The 18,034-nt window shown below is 35.9% G+C and overlaps 3 protein-coding genes and 1 non-coding gene across 5 annotated transcripts; all 4 read right to left on the reverse strand.

The window, feature by feature from the left end:
- Nucleotides 1–150: 150 nt before the first annotated feature.
- LOC105164157 (molybdenum cofactor sulfurase) lies at nt 151–2,322 on the reverse strand. Its single transcript, XM_011082744.3, has one exon. It carries the CDS (start codon nt 2,161–2,163, stop codon nt 286–288), a length of 1,878 nt encoding a protein of 625 aa, XP_011081046.1. The 5' UTR covers nt 2,164–2,322; the 3' UTR covers nt 151–285.
- Nucleotides 2,323–5,186: 2,864 nt separating this feature from the next.
- Nucleotides 5,187–5,267, reverse strand: TRNAL-AAG (transfer RNA leucine (anticodon AAG)). The gene has a single exon. It is a non-coding gene; the product is annotated as a tRNA-Leu (tRNA).
- Nucleotides 5,268–6,686: 1,419 nt separating this feature from the next.
- On the reverse strand, nt 6,687–10,739 carry LOC105164156 (prohibitin-1, mitochondrial). Of its 2 annotated transcripts, XM_011082743.3 has the most exons (7): nt 10,527–10,716; nt 9,800–9,954; nt 8,704–8,820; nt 7,579–7,749; nt 7,251–7,463; nt 6,965–7,170; nt 6,687–6,894 (listed from the first exon to the last, which is right to left on the reverse strand). In XM_011082743.3, exons 2-6 carry the CDS (start codon nt 9,935–9,937, stop codon nt 7,000–7,002), a joined length of 810 nt encoding a protein of 269 aa, XP_011081045.1. In that variant the 5' UTR covers nt 9,938–9,954; nt 10,527–10,716; the 3' UTR covers nt 6,687–6,894; nt 6,965–6,999. The 2 variants fall into 2 exon arrangements, with proteins under 2 accessions (XP_011081045.1, XP_088737292.1); XM_088881166.1 differs by having other exon boundaries at nt 6,687–7,170; nt 10,586–10,739.
- A 2,611-nt stretch (nt 10,740–13,350) lies between these two features.
- On the reverse strand, nt 13,351–17,995 carry LOC105164154 (protein HOTHEAD-like). Its single transcript, XM_088882075.1, has 5 exons — nt 17,836–17,995; nt 16,376–17,017; nt 15,328–15,719; nt 14,384–14,949; nt 13,351–13,514 (listed from the first exon to the last, which is right to left on the reverse strand). The coding sequence occupies exons 1-5, from the start codon at nt 17,930–17,932 to the stop codon at nt 13,472–13,474; spliced, it is 1,740 nt and encodes a 579-aa protein (XP_088738201.1). The 5' UTR covers nt 17,933–17,995; the 3' UTR covers nt 13,351–13,471.
- Nucleotides 17,996–18,034: the final 39 nt, after the last annotated feature.

An 18,034-nucleotide genomic window follows, 5' to 3' on the forward strand; every position in this document is an offset into this window, starting at 1 on the left:
GACATCGTTGATCCAATATTCCACGGGACGAACATTTACAAGTTGCAAGAATTTTTTTCACACTATATCAAAAGTCAATGAAATCTGCTGCAGGGGACAAAAATTGATTCAAACAGGACAAAAAAAATTCAGAATTTCACCATTACAAAATCTCAAAAATCTGATCTTTGTTATTACGTATGAAGAGAGCAATCAATAGCAAAAGAAACAGTAGTAAAACTCATGATTAACATTAACATAGTAAAAAAATCAAAGAATTTCGACAGTTCTTCACTAATCTAAAGTCTAAACCTCAACAGTTGTCTGATTAAGAGCAGTGTAACGCCACCTCTCTTTCTCCACAAAATCTGCGTCCAGAAACCTCGAAACGAAGCCCCAAACTTTGTACACGTCTTCGAAATTGCTCAACATTCCCAGTGAAACTGAAACCACACCCACCCCACAATCTTGTTTCCCTTTCTTTTTCTCCTCTGGGTTCAGTTCTTGAAACCTTTTTCTGTTTTCCAGCAATTTGTCCTTTTCTTCCTGAAAATTCTCCGAAAACCATATGTTTTTCAAGAACCCGCAGGTAAGAGAGATGTTGTTTCGATCAGCTAGCTTCTGTACTAAAATGGGGTCGACCCGTTCTCCTTTCCAGTCGTATACATTGAACGCGAGTGCCGGACCTCGGTCCAGCTTGATTTTTGGCCCGTAGATTCTGACCAGAGGAAGCCCGTTTTCGGAATGCGGATGCCGAAGACTGAGTAGTGCATTGACCAGCCAGTTTATTAAGTATCTTACTCTGCTGCTAATCAGAATAAGGCCTAGTTTGTCTGCGTGATCCAGGGCCCGACATTCGATTCCTGAGGTGTTTGTGGTGCTGTGTTTCTTGTTTGCAATTTGGGTGGCTTCGGGCTTTTCATCCAGTTCTTCTATCTCAGATTTTGATGGCTCTTTCTGCTTGATGATGAAGGGTTTAGTTTCTTGGAGTGCAGGAGGGGTTTCTTCAGTTATCTGTTGAGTTTCATCAATGGCTAGTTTTTGAAATGGACCCTTTGATGGTATGATGCTGATAATTCCCATGCTTGTGGAGGATTGGCTTAAATCTTGGATGCTGGATTTCTTGATAAACAGACAGCAAAAACCTGATGGATTTTGCCCAAAAATCTTGAAAAATGAGCAAATGAGGAAATCAGGCTGGAAAAGAGAGAGGCCTAAGGTTTCCATTTCCTTTGCTCCTAATGCAGATGCATCAAGTAGAACATGCCATCCGTTGTCCCTTGCCAGGTTCATCCACTGGTAGGAGTATCGCGATCCCGTCATCCTAGATTGCAGGGGAAAGGCGAATAGACCTTGGTTTTTCAGCCTGCTCTTTTGCACAACAAGTTTCCTTAGTTTCCTGGAGTTGATCCTGAAATTAGGCCATGAGAAGACGGCTGATTGAGCCCGAGCGCCTCTTCTTTTTGCGCTTTCGATCATCGTTTCAACCGCCTCATTCTCGTAGTCGTAGATTGTGAGAAGTGTTTGATTTGGCTGGAAAGGATAAGAGTCTGCAAGAAGCTTGAATGCTGATGACTGGTTGGCTGTGAAAACCAAGGAGTAATCCTCTTCAAACACATTCATGTATCGCATGATTCTTTTCCGTATAGCCGCCTGGAACTCCGATTCTTGGCTGCCGTAAAGCAAGTAAGAATTCAAGTTCACTGAGTTGTAAGAAATTTCCAAGAAGGGAGCATCTGCAGCACTCAGGGAAGACGTTGCTTCTGCTGATGATGATGAGGATAATACGGCAGCATCAGTTGTTGGACTCCAACTCTGTATCTGGGAGTAGGAGAAGAGGCCGTGGCCGATGTAATCAAGACAGACATGATTCCAAAGGGAGAGGTGATAGTAATGTTGAGCTCGAATATGGTCTGCAAGAACTGTGTCCATGAATTGTGGGAGTGCATTTCTCAGGATAGAGAGCAGTTCTTGCAATGAGGGGATGGACTCATGATTAGTAAAATCAGTGTTTGGTTGAATGGAGGATAGTATGGCCGAGACAAATTTGTGGCGAGCGTTGACTGCTGGATTTGCTGCGGACTTTGTAGGGGAGCTATGAGGCGCAGGCAGGCCAAGCAGAGGATTTACACAGCAAGTGTTGAAACAGGCTTTTGATGCATCTCTGATGCAATTTGATTGCATTTTTGCCTTTCTGGTTCTGCCTCACACATAATCCTTTAATTGTCGACCGTCTCAACGACTTGGTTCCCCTTGTTTTCATCCACTTTGCAGCTGATCTAACTTTGTTTATGTCTTGCTTCTGCTACAACAAGTTACAGTAATATGAACAAGCCAAGCCAGGTTGTCTGATGGGGAACTAAGTTTGACAAAGTCTTCATCAATCACAATGTTTGCCTTTTGTTTTCTCTTCACAATTATTATTTATTTTAAAAAGTGAAAAACCTCTTTCTTGAGCTGGTCTTCAACATGACTTCTAACACAGTACTTGTCTAAATTCACCAATTACAGCCATTTGGTGTGTGCAACCGCAACAGGCGTGTCCTTAGATTATCGTATGACGGGCTTCAGTTAAAATGCAGTGCTTAAACTGCCGTACGATTTAAATACCTTAATGCGCCTATTGCTATTAGCTGTAACTTTTGGCACAACAACAGAAGCTCGATCCGAACAAAGGCTAACGAAACTCTTGTTTCGCCTAGACCTAAGATAACTAGTTAATAAACGAGTGTGAATAGGGCCAAGAACCTCTTTCCTCAGCCATAAAGTTTCGGTTCACTCTTAGCTTTTTTATCTGTCACAAAAATGACCTTATGAGCAATGACTTCATCCAGTCCAGCAACAAAATGATGATGTGAAGTAGCAATGAGATAAAAAGGTGATTAGCAAAATGCATGGCTGATGCAAAAAGTGCAAAGAAACAAAGAGAAAATGGCAAAACTGAGCTCCTGATGTGGCCGGCAGAGGCAGACACTCTATCAGTGCTGCCCGGAACCTTCCTCGTGACCAACACTTGCGGGCCATTTAATTAGGCTATAGCTAACACAGTTTGTAGAGTCATGTAACTCTCAGTTATGTCCCCACACCTCTCATTTATGGATGAACCAGTCAACTGCCCTTTTCACCATTCACACTCACCTAATTGTATCTTGTGTATAGGGTTAGGGGTGTAAACGAGTTGAGCTCGACCTTTTTTAACGAGTTCGAGCTCGAACTCGAGCTCGAGGAGTTTAAAGTGAAAATTACTTCGTTTGTGCCTAACATTATAAAGTGAAAATTACCGACAGTAAACTGAACTAAATTTTCAATGTAATTTACTCTAAGAAAAATATCTGCATGACCCATAAAAGAATTCTTGGCAGGATATACTAAATTTGCCTCATTCTTTCATAATATTTATTGTTTCCTCCAAACATAGGGCACAGGACAGGGAGGGTCCCGACTTCATGATTCATACATGTATCTGCTTTCAACCTAGAAAATCATAACAGAGTTTGAATTTTGGGATATGTGGTTCACATTCTGGCACAATGACATGAAGTTGTTAGGCCCTGCCCAGATATTTTTAGTTTGAATCCTGTCGTACGTTAATACAATGTAGGTCTCAATTTTTAGTAGTTGGTATTAATATTTTTATGTTGGGCGTGTGAGAGAATTGAAGTTATTTATTGCTTGGGCGACCATCAAGCTCACGCTCGTTATAACTTTAAGGGATAATTATATTTATATCCCCTCATTTATGGTCTTTTTATACAAATTATTTCTGTTTTTTTGAATAATTACATGTACACCCATTAAAAACGTCAACATTATTTGCATAAAGTATTCATACATTTACTTATTGACTGTCGGGAGCTATTTCTGTAATTATGTAAAAGATAGAAATTATTTATGTAAATAGTTCATAGATTGGGGCGTAAATATAATTATTCATAAATTTAATTAATATTTGTGGTGTTACTCAAACTTATCTTGGAATTCTTTTTTCCATCAAATATGAACAATTGTATTTTAAAATCTCAATTACTTTGGAATATTGAGAGGTTAGTTATGAATATTTTGTTGGTGATGGTGAATGGAGTTCAGAGCTTTCTTTTCGATTTCTCATGCTTTGTTGCTGAATCTTGGACTTACTCTGTACCCTCATAAATACAAAAACGAATTATAATGCGAAATGGAGAAAAAAATTGTAGAATGAGGAGATGATAAAAAAAGAAGTTCAAGAGAAGGAAAAAAAAGTGAAGTGAGATGAGCGAGAAAAAATAAATTGTAATTGTGAATTTATTAAAAATATGAAAGTTTGTGAAGAAGGAAAAAAAATAGGTGAGCAAAAACATTGAATAGTGAGTTGAGATAAAAAAAAATTATTAAATTATTATTGCAACCAAATTATTTTTCGAAGCGAAGAAGTGAATTAACTGATAAATTATGACATTCAAAAATTAATATGAAAAATGTTTCCTTTCATAATAATTAATCATCGTTGTGTGCAGTCCAACGAGCGTATAAAAAAGAACTGCATTGGGAGATGAAGAGGAGAAAGAAATTTGTGAAAAGAAACGAGTGTGGTGTGAGGGGATGAGGCAAAAAAAAAGTCTGTGAAAGTAAAGAAATGTAGAGTAAGATAAGAAGGAAAAAATACATTATAATTGTGGGTGTATTAGAAATATAAAAATTTGCGAGAAAAAAAAATTAGATAAGTAATGTGAGAGAGAAACGTGGAGTAGTGGGTGAGTGAAAAAAAAATTACTTCATATGATTTTATTATTCTGAAGGCTCATTGAAAAGGGATTGAAGGGAAACTACGGCTACGGCTACGGCTCCGAGTGAGGAGGGCGTCCTTTTCTTCTGACTAGCAGTTATGAGCTGGGGTCGGTCTCAAGCTATGAGCTCAGTATTGGACGTTAGCCATCCTCTTATAATTGTGAGATTATTGAAAAATATAAAAATTACTTTTTTTTAAAGGAAGAAATGAATTAAAAGGTAAATTTGATATTCAAAATACGGTACATGACATTGTAGAAAGTTTTTTATAATAGAGAATAATAATGTGTGAAAATATATATATGCTCTGAAATTTAAATTTAGTGAAAAGAAATTACATTTTTTTTTCATGCTCTTAATTTGAAGTTCATCCATTGCCTATTTTTTTTAAATCTAAAAGGAGTTGGAGAGAAAAGAAAGTGTGGGAGTAAAAAGTTCAAATGTGTTGAGAGTGGGATTTGAACCCACGCCCTTTCGGACCAGAACCTTAATCTGGCGCCTTAGACCAACTCGGCCATCTCAACCTCTGATGGCTTCAACTCCCACAATAAATATTATTCAGGCGACGTCCGCAGTGGCATCTATGCATGGCGTTGGTGCCGAGCCCCACTCGGACCCATTTAAAATGGGGGCGGGTTGGGTCTGATTAAATGGGTCTCAAGTCGGGATTGATTATATATATTTTTTTAATTTGCCCCGAGCTCCCATTTTGCTGCAGACTCATTATGATTTAATGAGTAAGTATAGATGATGCTTGTATTTAAACGATTAATAATAAGTAATTGGAGCAATTAAGTATAGATGATGTTTGTATTTAAATGATTAATAATGAACAATTAATTGATGTGTATAAAAATAGGTTGACTCAAAAGATACAAAAAGAAGAAAGAAACGAGAGGTCAGTAACGTCCAAGTAGGCACAAATCATGAGAGGTCCAAATTATAAAAGGCCCAAAAACACTTGATAGGCGGCCTTGGCAGGTGCCCTCTAAAAAGAAGATAGGCGGGCGGCCTTGGCAGGTGCCCTCTAAAAAGAAGATAGGCGGGCGGCCTTGGCAGGTGCCCTCTAGAAAGTAGACAAACGGACGGCCTTGGCGGGTGACCCCTAGAAAGTAGATAGGCGGGAGACCTTGGCGGGTTCAAGGCTAGCCCGAAGGGAGGAAGATGCCCTCAAGGGGTTGGACTCTTCAGCCCAAGAGGACTCATCGCCAGGTAGGAGTTTGCACGAAGAAGGAGTCCCTCTTCATCCGAAGACTTGCTGCTTAAGGAATGGATAAGGTGCAACCGTATCCCTCCTGAATCCCGCTTTTTTCGCTGGGCATGCGGATGCCCCAACTCTTGTTATAAAGGGACTCCTCCTATATAAATAGGGGAGTGCCCCTCAACAGACAGTCCCCTTCTACCATCGAAAAAGCTCTCTCCCTATTACTCTTCTCTCTTAAAATTCGTGTTTTTGCCTACAAAATTCTTATTTCTCGTTATGATTTATCTATATACTTATTTCTTCTTAAATACGGGACTTACTTAAGCATCAGAGTGCTAACGTGTTGTTTTGCATGTCCTATTTCTCAAAAACTTTCACTTAATTAGCCCAAATCCAATATCAAAATTCAATAATTTTGAACCCATGCTAAAATCGCACGCATCAATAGTAATTTAAAGAACAATTAAAATGTGATTTGTTTTCATGTGTTAAAGTGATTTGCAAACTTCAATGATTTGTAGTAATTAAATGGAGTTTATTTATAGTTATATATTTGATCAACTTATTATTTGTTTAATAATATTAAAATATTAATTTTTATTTTAAATTTATAATTGATGAATTAATAACTGGTGCCTTTTATTAGAATAATTTGTTTCAAGGCTTCACCATGTAGATAATAACAAATTGTAAATCATTCAAATTTAAAATAACTATATGAAAGTCAAATATAATAAAATAACTATAAAATGCTGTCACTTTATCAATTAAATCAATAAAGCATTTTATTCACAATTTAATAAAAAAATTGGGGCAAATGGGTTAGACCCGTCCCGGTTGGTTTTGGACGCGGGTGGGGCTGGTCCAAAGAAATGACGGGCAAGGCGTGTCTCAGGTTCAACTCAAAGTTGGTGGTGTCCCCGTCCCAATTCGCCCCGCTTCCAAGCCTATAAATAACATTATTACAGCAGGCTAATAACAAAAGATGTATGTTACAAGGGCCTAGCATTTGTTTACTTTCATCCACACAAGAGGTGGTCTGCACTACAGGTTCACGTCCCCTGAACATTCAGCAGCAGCTCCTCTGTGTTAAGCATCACCCGATTTTTAGAGTCTGACACAATTCGTGCGATTTCCTTTGAAGCCTCAATCTTCCTTAGTGTGATGAATGATTGGTTGTTTCCAATAGCTTCTCCTATCAGCAGAGCACTCTTTGCTTCACCCTACAGTTAATTGTCACACCGATGCTGCATCAGAGATAGAGAGAGAATACCTAAAGTGAGTTAAAAGAAACACTTCTAACCTGAGCTCTGATGATAGCACTCTTCTTGTCCTGCTCAGCCTTCTCCACAATGTATTTCGCCCTCTCAGCTTCCTGTGCAGCAATCTGTTTTGCCTCAATAGCAGCAGTAAACTCCTTCCCAAAAGTTAGATTTGTAATAGAAACATCGTCTACTGCAAGGTGGAAGGAAGCAGCTCTTTCTGTCAACAGGTTACGAATATCCCGACTAACAGTCTGCAATGGCCGCATTAACCAAATTAGTATCACCGATCCTCTACGAAAGCAGTAGTGTTAACATTGACTCCGGAAATAATGTATAATTATAGTTCAGAAACAGTCTGATTGTTACCTCTCTCTGAGTGACGAGCTGGCTTGCATTGTACTGGGCGATGACAGACTTCAGAGTTTCCTCAACTATTGAAGGCAACACTCGCTCGTTGTAGTCTTCACCGAGAGTGCGGTAGATTGTTGGCAACTGATCTGCCAGAGGATGTGAAAGAACTCGCAGACCAACTTCAACCTGCTTGCATAAGCAAATGGGATTTACTTACACCATCCAACTAGTTGATAAAGTAACCAAATGCATACTTATTGGTGCTGCCTAAACATGAGAAAAGAGAAGTGTCAACTTGAAGCTCATTGCAGGCAAAATTCCCCAGCTGAAAAGAAATAACCTGTGCTGTTTCGGTACTTGGTTACCAAGCCGCGTTTGCCCTCTCCAGATTGGAGGAAATCAATTTATAATTGCATTCAACGAAAGAGAACATGAGTTTGGAATTAAGTTTCTTAAGAAGTGTTAGCATATATTGCATTTTAAATTATAACATATCTCTTCGTATTCCATCCATTATGTTGATGTTGGTGGATGGTCATGTGATAATATTTGTAACATATCTTCTTCAATTTGATCTTCCCACTAAACCATATCATGCGTAATATATCCACTTACTAGCCATTTCTCCCCACTTTCTCTTGTAACTCATCACATTATTGCCCATTAATTCACATTAAAAATGATAGATGATTTCTACGTATAAAAGGGATTATCATTCTACTTGTCTTGATACACATACCCATAGACTACATGCAATTATTCTATAAGAGAGTTATATTAGTTGTTTGAAGGTATTTTTTTTTTCGGAGAGTTTTGGATATTACTTGTCGAAATTGAGTTAGAGTCATGTTATCAAACTGTTGTATCCTGGAAGAGACAAGTCAAGAGTAATACTGCTAGACCAGTGAGAATTTTGCTCCAATGGGATTGAATCTCCTCAAAGAGATTGAGATATCCGCACTTCAACCTGAAGATTTATTTCTTATTTTTTCAATTGGAATTTTTATTTCTACGGCAAGAAGATATGAAGAGATGATGTGGAAAATTCAAAATATTTCCAGCAACTCCAGAAATACATTTTTCTATTTGAAACGGAGTTCAAATCTAAGGGGCAAAAAAACCAGCAGAGATAGACTTTACCATTTGGAGATCGCGACTTCCAGAAGTGCTCATGAAAAGAAAGGGGCGTGCGCGGATATCATAGATGATAGGCCATTCTAAATAGGGGAAGATCAGATGCGTTCCTTCCTGGAAAACCTGCAGTAACAAAGTTAGTAAAACAGCATCATTTGCCTCAGCAGCGAGAACATATCAAGTGAGTACAACTGCAGCATGCTACATATTGGAATGGAATGGTAGATCCATAGCAACAAGGAAAAAAGCAGTAGATATGAAATTTCCAATGTCAAAACACCACATCTAGTAAATCTTTATTATAGTGCACCATCTCCTTCTAACCAGTCAACAACAAGCACAAAATTTTCAAAAATGAAAAATATTCATTTCCGTCAAGTGGGACAACGGCAGGTTAGTTTGGTGTTTTGTCATCTCATGATGAATGAAGAGAGGGTGATGATACAAGACCTTTTTCATATGGTGCTAGTGAAAAATAGTAGTTATGTGTTGAACTACATAGTAGAATTTTTCGAGGTCAGATGTTCTATGTAGTTAGCATCTATATGAAGTCAGCATGACAAGCAAATGACTTTTACTCTAGCTACTACAAGGTCTTCCTTGAACTGAATAATAACTGTTATAACTGTGGAGCATATAAGAAAATGGGACAGCCACAAGCAAGAAAAATGCTACACTAACAGCAGTTCTTTGATAGAGTAAATACATGTTTTGGGGCAATTGATTACAGAGAACCAATATCCCTTGGTTTTTTGAATTCTTATTGTTTCTTCCAAACTCTTATTGTTTCTTCCAAGAAAGAGAAGAAAAAAAGATAATCTATTTGCTAAAGCTCTTTAATAGACAGCAAATCCCTAGTTTCAGTAATCAAGATCAGTCAAATCCTGTTACTGGAAGGTTGTTCAAAGTTCTGCATCAACATAACAGAAAGGAGGGAGTAATATAGAATTTTTTTTCTTAAAGTTTAAAACAAATTAAGCGACTGATTATAAAATATCAAATAAAAACCACACGAATTCGCAAAATTCAGTATTGGACAGGCACTAAAAATATGAAAACAAGTGCAGAACCAAAATGTGAAGGCAAATATGGAGCATTTTACCTTGTTTTTTATCCCAGTGAAACGATTGAACTCTACAGCTCTGTGGCCTCCTTCAACGTTATAGTAAGTTTTCCCAAAGGTATTAACTATAGTAGCCCCAACAGCTGCAATTTTCATCACCTCCCACTTCAGTCCCATGTTCTTTTCTTTGCAATCTAAAATGAGGACAGAATACTCCAGGTCAGGATATGCCAAAGTCAATAATTGATTTTCAAGACAAAAAAACTCCAAAACCCATTCACAAGAGTGAAGCAGTCCGTCATTTTAAAGGATTACAACCAGAAAGATGAGGAAAAAAGTAGGTAAATATGATACAAGTATAGTTGTCAGAGAAAAACAATGCAACTTTCCATTTCAACCATAACAGTACATATCACCGCAAGCACATGCACTTTTGGTACAAATTTACAATCATATTCATAAAGTTCAAATAGAAATCGAAGCACAAGAGATTCCAGAAATAGATCTAACAAACTCATCCAGACTCCAAACACATCTGAATCTGATAGCTAACTCTTCATAAATCTTCAGCTTCTCATCCCGCATTAACAAAACCGAGACTCCACTACCAAGATATCGAAGATCATAAACAGTGTAAAAAGCGCAACGACTACCAACACAAATGAACAATAAACTGAATAACGGAAAATCATTTGAACATCAAATAAACAGGAACTACATCACACTCCAATCCAATACACTACAAAAATCGGAGCTACAGATTCACCTCCAGAAAGCTCTAAGCGCAACAAATTCAAGGAAGAAATGCGGTGAAAAAGAGCACACCAGGCAGTGGAGGAAGAAGGAGAATGAGGCGAGTATGGTTTTCATTGATGAGAGCTTTTGCTACTGGCGAAGTTGCTCAAATAACTGCGACGATGGCGGTCACACTGAGCATGACTATAACTAACTCAGAATTAAACCGTAACTAAATTAGCATGAATTGCATTTTCAGCCCCTTAACTGTATTTGATATGACAATTACACCCCCTAATTTTCGAAAATTTACGCTTAACTGCTTCTATTTGGTGGAATAGACCTCTCAGATTTTCATTTTTTGCCCCTTCAATTTTAGGCTGCTTTTAGTATGTTTGGTTTTGATTTTGGCCCATCTTTGAGATGTGCCAAAATATAGAGTATGTTTAGCTTGTTTGGTTTTGTAAGTTTTAGATATATTTTTTATTATTTTAAAATAATTTTAATTACTTTTTGTCCAAAAAATATAATTAATTAAAAAACAATATTTATTTTAATCCACTCACAACTATATAAATTATATATATTTATACATATATATATAAATATATATAAAAGAGACATGATTTAACAATAAACAGTACTTTTTGTCTCCCCACTACCAAACATCAAACATACCATACTTATTTTATATTTTCTCCAAAAACAAATTCAAACATACACACTATCTCTAACTTATTTTTTATTTATCTTTATTTTTCTCTCTCTATCTCCAAAAAACACCCCAAAACAAGTAAAAAATAAAACAAAACATAATGTTTGAGTTTGACCAAATTGAATAAAATCTCCATATATTTTTAATACAAGAATTTTTTCACTATTTCGTGAAAATATATGAAAAAATTAATATAATTTAGCGTAAGTTACATACTTAGACCGTTTAAATATTTTTTTCCCATATTATTTTATGAATATATAAATTTCTCTCCTTCTACTTAATTAAAAAATTAACTTCTGCCTTATCCCATTTTTGTCATGAAACTTCCTTTAATTTTCAATATTAATTTTAACAACTTAATTCTTTAAACTTAGTCAAAGTTAATTAATAGAACAATATTATTATTGGTATTTTATAAACCCTTTTTTAAGTATTAAAACTTATTATATCTAATTAACTAATTATTAAAACAAGATTTGATATTATTATATGAACTCCATAAACATATTAAAAGATGCTATATATAACATATTTATAAACTGGTCAAATCCGTACTCTCAATGTACATTGTACATTAATGTACACTGAGGGCATATATATACTCTTCATATTTAACGTGGAGTATATATGTAAGACTCTCCTTTGGACTCAACAAAAAACAACGTTACCTGATGAATGAGGTTGATTAATTGGTGTGGAAATAGCTACTGCATGTTCACTAGGGAGAATTTTGCATTTTACGTCCCACAAGTTAGTCTGTTCACGCGATTCTGGTACTAAGCACGTGTGAACAGACTAACTTTACGGTGCCAAAGGAGAGTTGCCCTAACGCGATTATAGTAGAAGGTGCTACCAAGTTTAATTTTGGACCTCAATTGAATAGGTATATATTCCCATGTCATAATCTTCAATTCAATTTCTCTATAATTTTTTATAGCAAAATTACATTTTTTTCCCGGTATTATAGATGGTTAGTATTTTGATCCTATAATTTGTTTCATCTATACATTTAGTTTTTTTTTTTGACGAATTTAATCTTGAACATCACATTTGGTTCTTTTTTTTCGGGGGAGGGGGGGGGGGCAAATTTAGTCACGTATTTGATAATAATTACATGACAACAAAAGAAATCTACTCTAGTGTAAAGGGAACCAACATTGTCAATTAAAGAACTCAATTTTGTCAAAAAAACGATCAAATGTGAGATGTTCGAAACTAAATTAATCAAAAAATGACTAAATATGTAAATGGAGTACAAGGACAAAGTGATAACGATTTATAGTTATAGGACCAAAAATGTACTTTTCTCATTTTTTTATTTTAAAATTTTGGGTAATTAATTAAGTTGGATTGCAATTCTAATTAATTAATTAGTACCATAACAATTGTTATGTATAAATGTATGAGTGCTCGCAAGAAATGAAAATAGGACTATCTCATTTTGCATTATTTCTTAGCACAAATTTGTGCTATTATTGAGTGATTTGACAAAAAAAGAAGTTTCATTAGGATGAAAGTTTGCTTATTGTAAGCAAACATAGCAATTTGTGACAAGGTTGGAACGGATAACAAACACGTTTAAAATTGTCGCAAAATCACAAACACACGTCTAAAATTGTCACAAAATCCATCACAACATTTCAATTGCAAATTCCGCAAAAAAATTGGCAAGAGACACTTTTGTCGCAAACTATCTCTAATTTTGTCTCAAGACACTAACAGAATTGTAACTTTTTGTCATGACTAATCACTATGATTAAAAATAAAAAATCATAGCAAATATTAATTAACAACAGTTGCACAACAGTCACTAACCTACTCTTGCAAACAAGTCCAAGATATTAGCCATAATTAAAAGTCACAGTAACTATTTTAGTCATAACGAAAATCATTAGAAATAAAAATTAACCGTGACTAAAACTTAAAATTTTTGCGTTATTTTTGTTTTATTGTAGTGGTAATATTAATTTACGGTGACTTTTAAGCTGCGATCATATGAAATAATTTATTTATTTTTAATGAAAACATATTTCTTTTTGGTAGTGATATATACATTTTTATACTCATGCATGAATTCATAAAACCAGAAATGTTTTCAAGAATGATATAAAAAGAGGTAATAAGGACAGTAAAGGAATCAATGAAAAAGGAGCTGAGTATTAATTTTATTTAACGGGAATAATATACTACTCAACCTTAATTAAGCACAAACATCTTCCAATGTCAGATTGAAACCTAGAAACTCTCATTGTATTTGCTCACTTTTGAAGTCTCTCCTGCAATATTTTCACTCCCATGTACCTGCAACACACCCAATTCCCCAAACAACAAAACTCTTAAAACATTAAGAAGCGCAAAAATAACCACACTATGTATAAATTGAGTTACTTGCATTTCACTCTATGTGAAAATTCTAAATGACCAAAAAAAAAAAAAAACCCTTCAGGAAGAAAATGGACATGATCTACTGTAGGGATAATTACACTCCTCTCCTATGATGTCTGGTGTAATAATACGTATAATCCTCTTCAATTCGAAAAATTACATCTGGTACTCTTGAGATTCAAAAAAATATCGATTTCTATTCAATTTTTTTGTTAATATCAACAAATACAGTGAATTTTGATTAAGAGGTGGACTTATTATTTATTATATAGAAGCAAATCTCAGGGGCACTAGATATAATTTTTCAAACCACAAGAATTTATATGTAATTACACCAAACCTTAGGAGAGGGTATATAATTATCCCTACTTTTTATTTTGGTTCAAAGGGGTTTTTTTTGTCTATTAGTGGGAAAAAATATTATTTTAGTCCGCTAAGTATGTCTAATTTTAATTTTAATCCGATAACTATGTTCATTTTTGTTTAAATCCAACAACTTATGAAATTGCTTACTTTTAGTCCTCTGGTAGATTTTAGGACAATTTTATCCCTATGAGTGCATATGGACTAAAACTGCCTTTCAAAAGTGGCATAGGGGTAAAATTGTCCGAAAATCTGCCAGAGGACTAAAAGTAAGTAATTTCGTAAGTTACTGGATTTAAACAAAAATGAATATAGTTATTGGATTAAAATTAAAATTAGACATATTTAACGGACTAAAATAATACTTTTTCCTCTATTAGTGTTTTCATCATTAAATGCTCACTGACATACTAAAACATTACCTTCCCAGCATCATAACAGTGGCTTGAGGATTAGTCCCGGGCGAGTAATTAAACGTCGAGCCATCGATAACTCTCAGACCATCCACTCCAAGAACCCGATACTCAGAGTCCACCACCTTCCCGACCTGGCAACCTCCATGATAGTGCCATATGGTCATTACAGTGTCCTTGCAGAATTGCTCTAAAGATGTAGTGTCATTGGCGTGCTTGGGTAGCAGATTGATGGGTGCATTGGCGGTCATGTTGAGGAGCACCGATAGCTGAAGATAGTCGTATCTGAACTCGGAAAATGCCTTCGATTCAATCACAGTTTCAATGACTTTGAGGCCATCAACGCATCTCTGCACGTCTCGTGGATCCTTGAAGTAGTTGAATGTGACTGACGGGTTGTCGTTCGGATTCTTGGTTCGGAGCTCCAAGTGACCTGTGGAGAATGGGCCGGAGATTTTCTCCAGGATGAACCCGCCCCTGATGACCGCTGGATCAAGGGCTTCCATGGCCTTGATTGCTTGCTCTAGGGCTTCTGGGGTTCTTTGTTTTGGTGGGACGGTTGACAGCTGTCCAATCTACATATAATACATTTGTTATATAATTAATTTAAATTTAATACGGACTGAAAAAAAATATTATACTACCATTTTGGTAGTTCTAAGAGTGTAATTTACAATTAACAACTACATGTAAAATTGAATTATTAGCAAGAATACTATATAATTTATTTTAAATTTATTACTCTTATTTTTCTATATAGAAAGTAAAATCCAATTTCTCAAAACAGACCATTTTCTTGGGTTGAAGAACACAACCCACATTTAATTAACTCCTATTTCAATAAATCAAATAAAAGTTTAAAAAATCCCCATGGGCTTGCCTCGGCCCAACATACACCAAAGTTAATTGGGCCTATCGATAAAATATTTAACCAAATAAATAAAAGCACACACCTTGGGAGAGAACATTCCGAAGTAGTCTTTCTGGGCCGGATTGGAGACAAAGGGTTCTCCGGAGGCGGCCTCGATGTAGCTCCCGAACTGCGTGATACCAACGACCTGAATCAACGAAACCTCCACCGTATGTGGTGACGGTACAAAAACAGCATTCATTGGGTTGTCGGACATGCCTTGGCCCACCCAAGGCTGGTCCAACACCACCGTAATGTTATGGGCCTTAAGGTGGGATGATGGGCCTACGCCACTCAACATCAGCAGTTGTGGGCTCCCAAGGGCCCCGGATGACACAATGATCTCATTCTTCGGCCCACTTTTCAGGTATGCCCTGTGCTTCTTTCCTGAGGCATCTCTGAACACCACCCCTTGGGCTAATGGCCTGTTTCTCCCTGTTCAAACCAATTAAACATCAATTCAGCTCTCCTAAGCTATAGAATAATGAGATTAGTTACATTTTATCATTTGAATCATATTTATTTTTATATTTTATTATTATTTTTATGTCAACTTATTATTTTAATTTTTTAAAATTTATATTTTATCATATAAGACCATCTTTTTGTTGATTTAGTCGTCAAAAAAATAGTACATGCTCTACATATGTGAAATATCACATATGCTGCATGTAATGTTTTTTCGACAAAAAATTTGGTTGAAAAATAATTATAAATGACAAAGTGCAAAATTTTGTGATGTTGAGATGATAAATTGACACCAAAAAAAAATTAAACATTAAAGTGTAACAACGAGCATAGTTTGGATGAAAAAATATAATTAAACCAAATAATGATACTAACAATGTTAATTATAACATGCTTTTTTATAATACTTATAAATATTTCTTTATTATTTGAAAATTATGAGTATTTTTCTAAAGTTATTGGTCGTCTTATAAATCATAACTCATGATAATTTACTGTAAGAAATATTTGTTAAACGATCATTAATTTGAGAGGTATTTGTAATTTTTTAAATAACGAGAGTATATTTATAATTATAAAAAAATTCAGAAATTAATTTCTAAAAAAATGACACAAACGCATACCTTTGATTCTGAAGAGGATTTTGTGAACAGAAGCATGCAACATAACAGTCAGCCCCTTCGGGTTCGCAAACCTCAAAAGATCCGCCGCTGTGTGCCGCAGGCCGTCGCCGTCAAATATGGTGCCGCCGAGCTTCGTCCCGGGCAAATGGTCATACGTGAATCCGTTGTACGGGTCCACGCCGGCCTCCAACAACCCATCCTTCACCGCCGACTGCCATTGCTTCATCGGCGGCTCAAACGCCACCACCTTCTCCACCCACCTGTACGACTCGTTCACCAGCCTCACGTCCCACCTGGCGGCGCGGACGTACTGGGAGGCAGCGCGGGAGTAGAACCCTGCGTTGAGGCAGCTGCCGCCGCCGAGCACGCGGGCGCGGGCGTTGATGACGCCGTCTTCTGAGATGAAGCGTTGGGAGGGGGAGGATGAGGAGAGGTCGAAGAGGGCTTTGCCGAAGGCGGCGAGGTCGGTAATGTTGGGGTTGCCGTAGGGAGAGCCGCCGCGCTCGAGGAGGAGGACGGATGCCGTCTGGGAGAGGGTGGCGGCCAGTGGGCAGCCGGCGGTGCCACCGCCGACGATGATGTAATCGTAGTATGAGATTGCGGGAGCGGTGGTGGCATGGTGCATGAAAGTATATTTTGGAGCTAAAACAAATTAAATATTCAAAAGAAAATATTAGTTATAATTATTTAATTTCTTAAAAAATATTCTTTGGTTGGAATATAAATTTAATGGCTTTGACTTCTTTCTTGAAAAGCAATAATTATTGTGGTTAGATATAATTGATTTATAAATTATGATTTTAATTACAAAATAATGTAATTAAAATTTATATGAATTATATATGTAAAACATGTAAATTATATATATGAAATAAGATATAAAATACAATAAAAAAATAGGTGAGTCCTTATACAGCTCGAATCTTTAATTATAATCTTATATTATTATAATTTTTTAATGTATTTTACACTCTCTGTATATAAAAAATTCAGATAATCTGTATCTATACATACTTTATGAAAAGCTTTTAATTATATATAATGTAATTCCTATACATAACCTTGTATATTTTCTTAAAAAAATTCATATAAAAACATACCCGCATATATATAATTAATTAACTTGGAAAAAATCAGCAAAAATCGAGGGATAATAAATAGGGTATTATATGAGATTTTTTGAAATTTGTCATAATTAAAAAATTATAAATTATTTTTTAAAATTACAAATATTCTAACAAATACTTCTTGTAATGGCTCATCATAGGAAAGTATTTGTTAGTGTCTTTGTAAAGTCAAGGAGGTATTTTTTAATTATTCAATCAACAAAAAGATATTTATAATTATGTTAAATTTTAGGGAGCTGTTTGTAATTTATCCTAATACATAATGCATTTTCAAGAATATATATATATATAGAGAGAGGGAGAGGGGAATATGTATATATATATATAGAGTACCTGGATGATCAGATGATGAGAAGGCATGAGAGAGAAGAAGTACAGGAAAAAGCAGCAGAACAGAGAGAAATGTGGTAAAATCCATGATGATGACCATGAGATGTTTGAGAAAAGCACTGCACAGATACTGAGTGATATATATAGTGAGAAGAAAGGGCGGGGGGGCGGGAATTGAGGGGTAAAAGCGTGTTTTGAGATT

The sequence above is a fragment of the Sesamum indicum genome, linkage group LG6 (genome assembly GCF_026168435.1).
Source record: "Sesamum indicum cultivar Baizhima isolate 11 linkage group LG6, ASM2616843v1, whole genome shotgun sequence".
NCBI classification, from domain to species: domain Eukaryota; kingdom Viridiplantae; phylum Streptophyta; class Magnoliopsida; order Lamiales; family Pedaliaceae; genus Sesamum; species Sesamum indicum.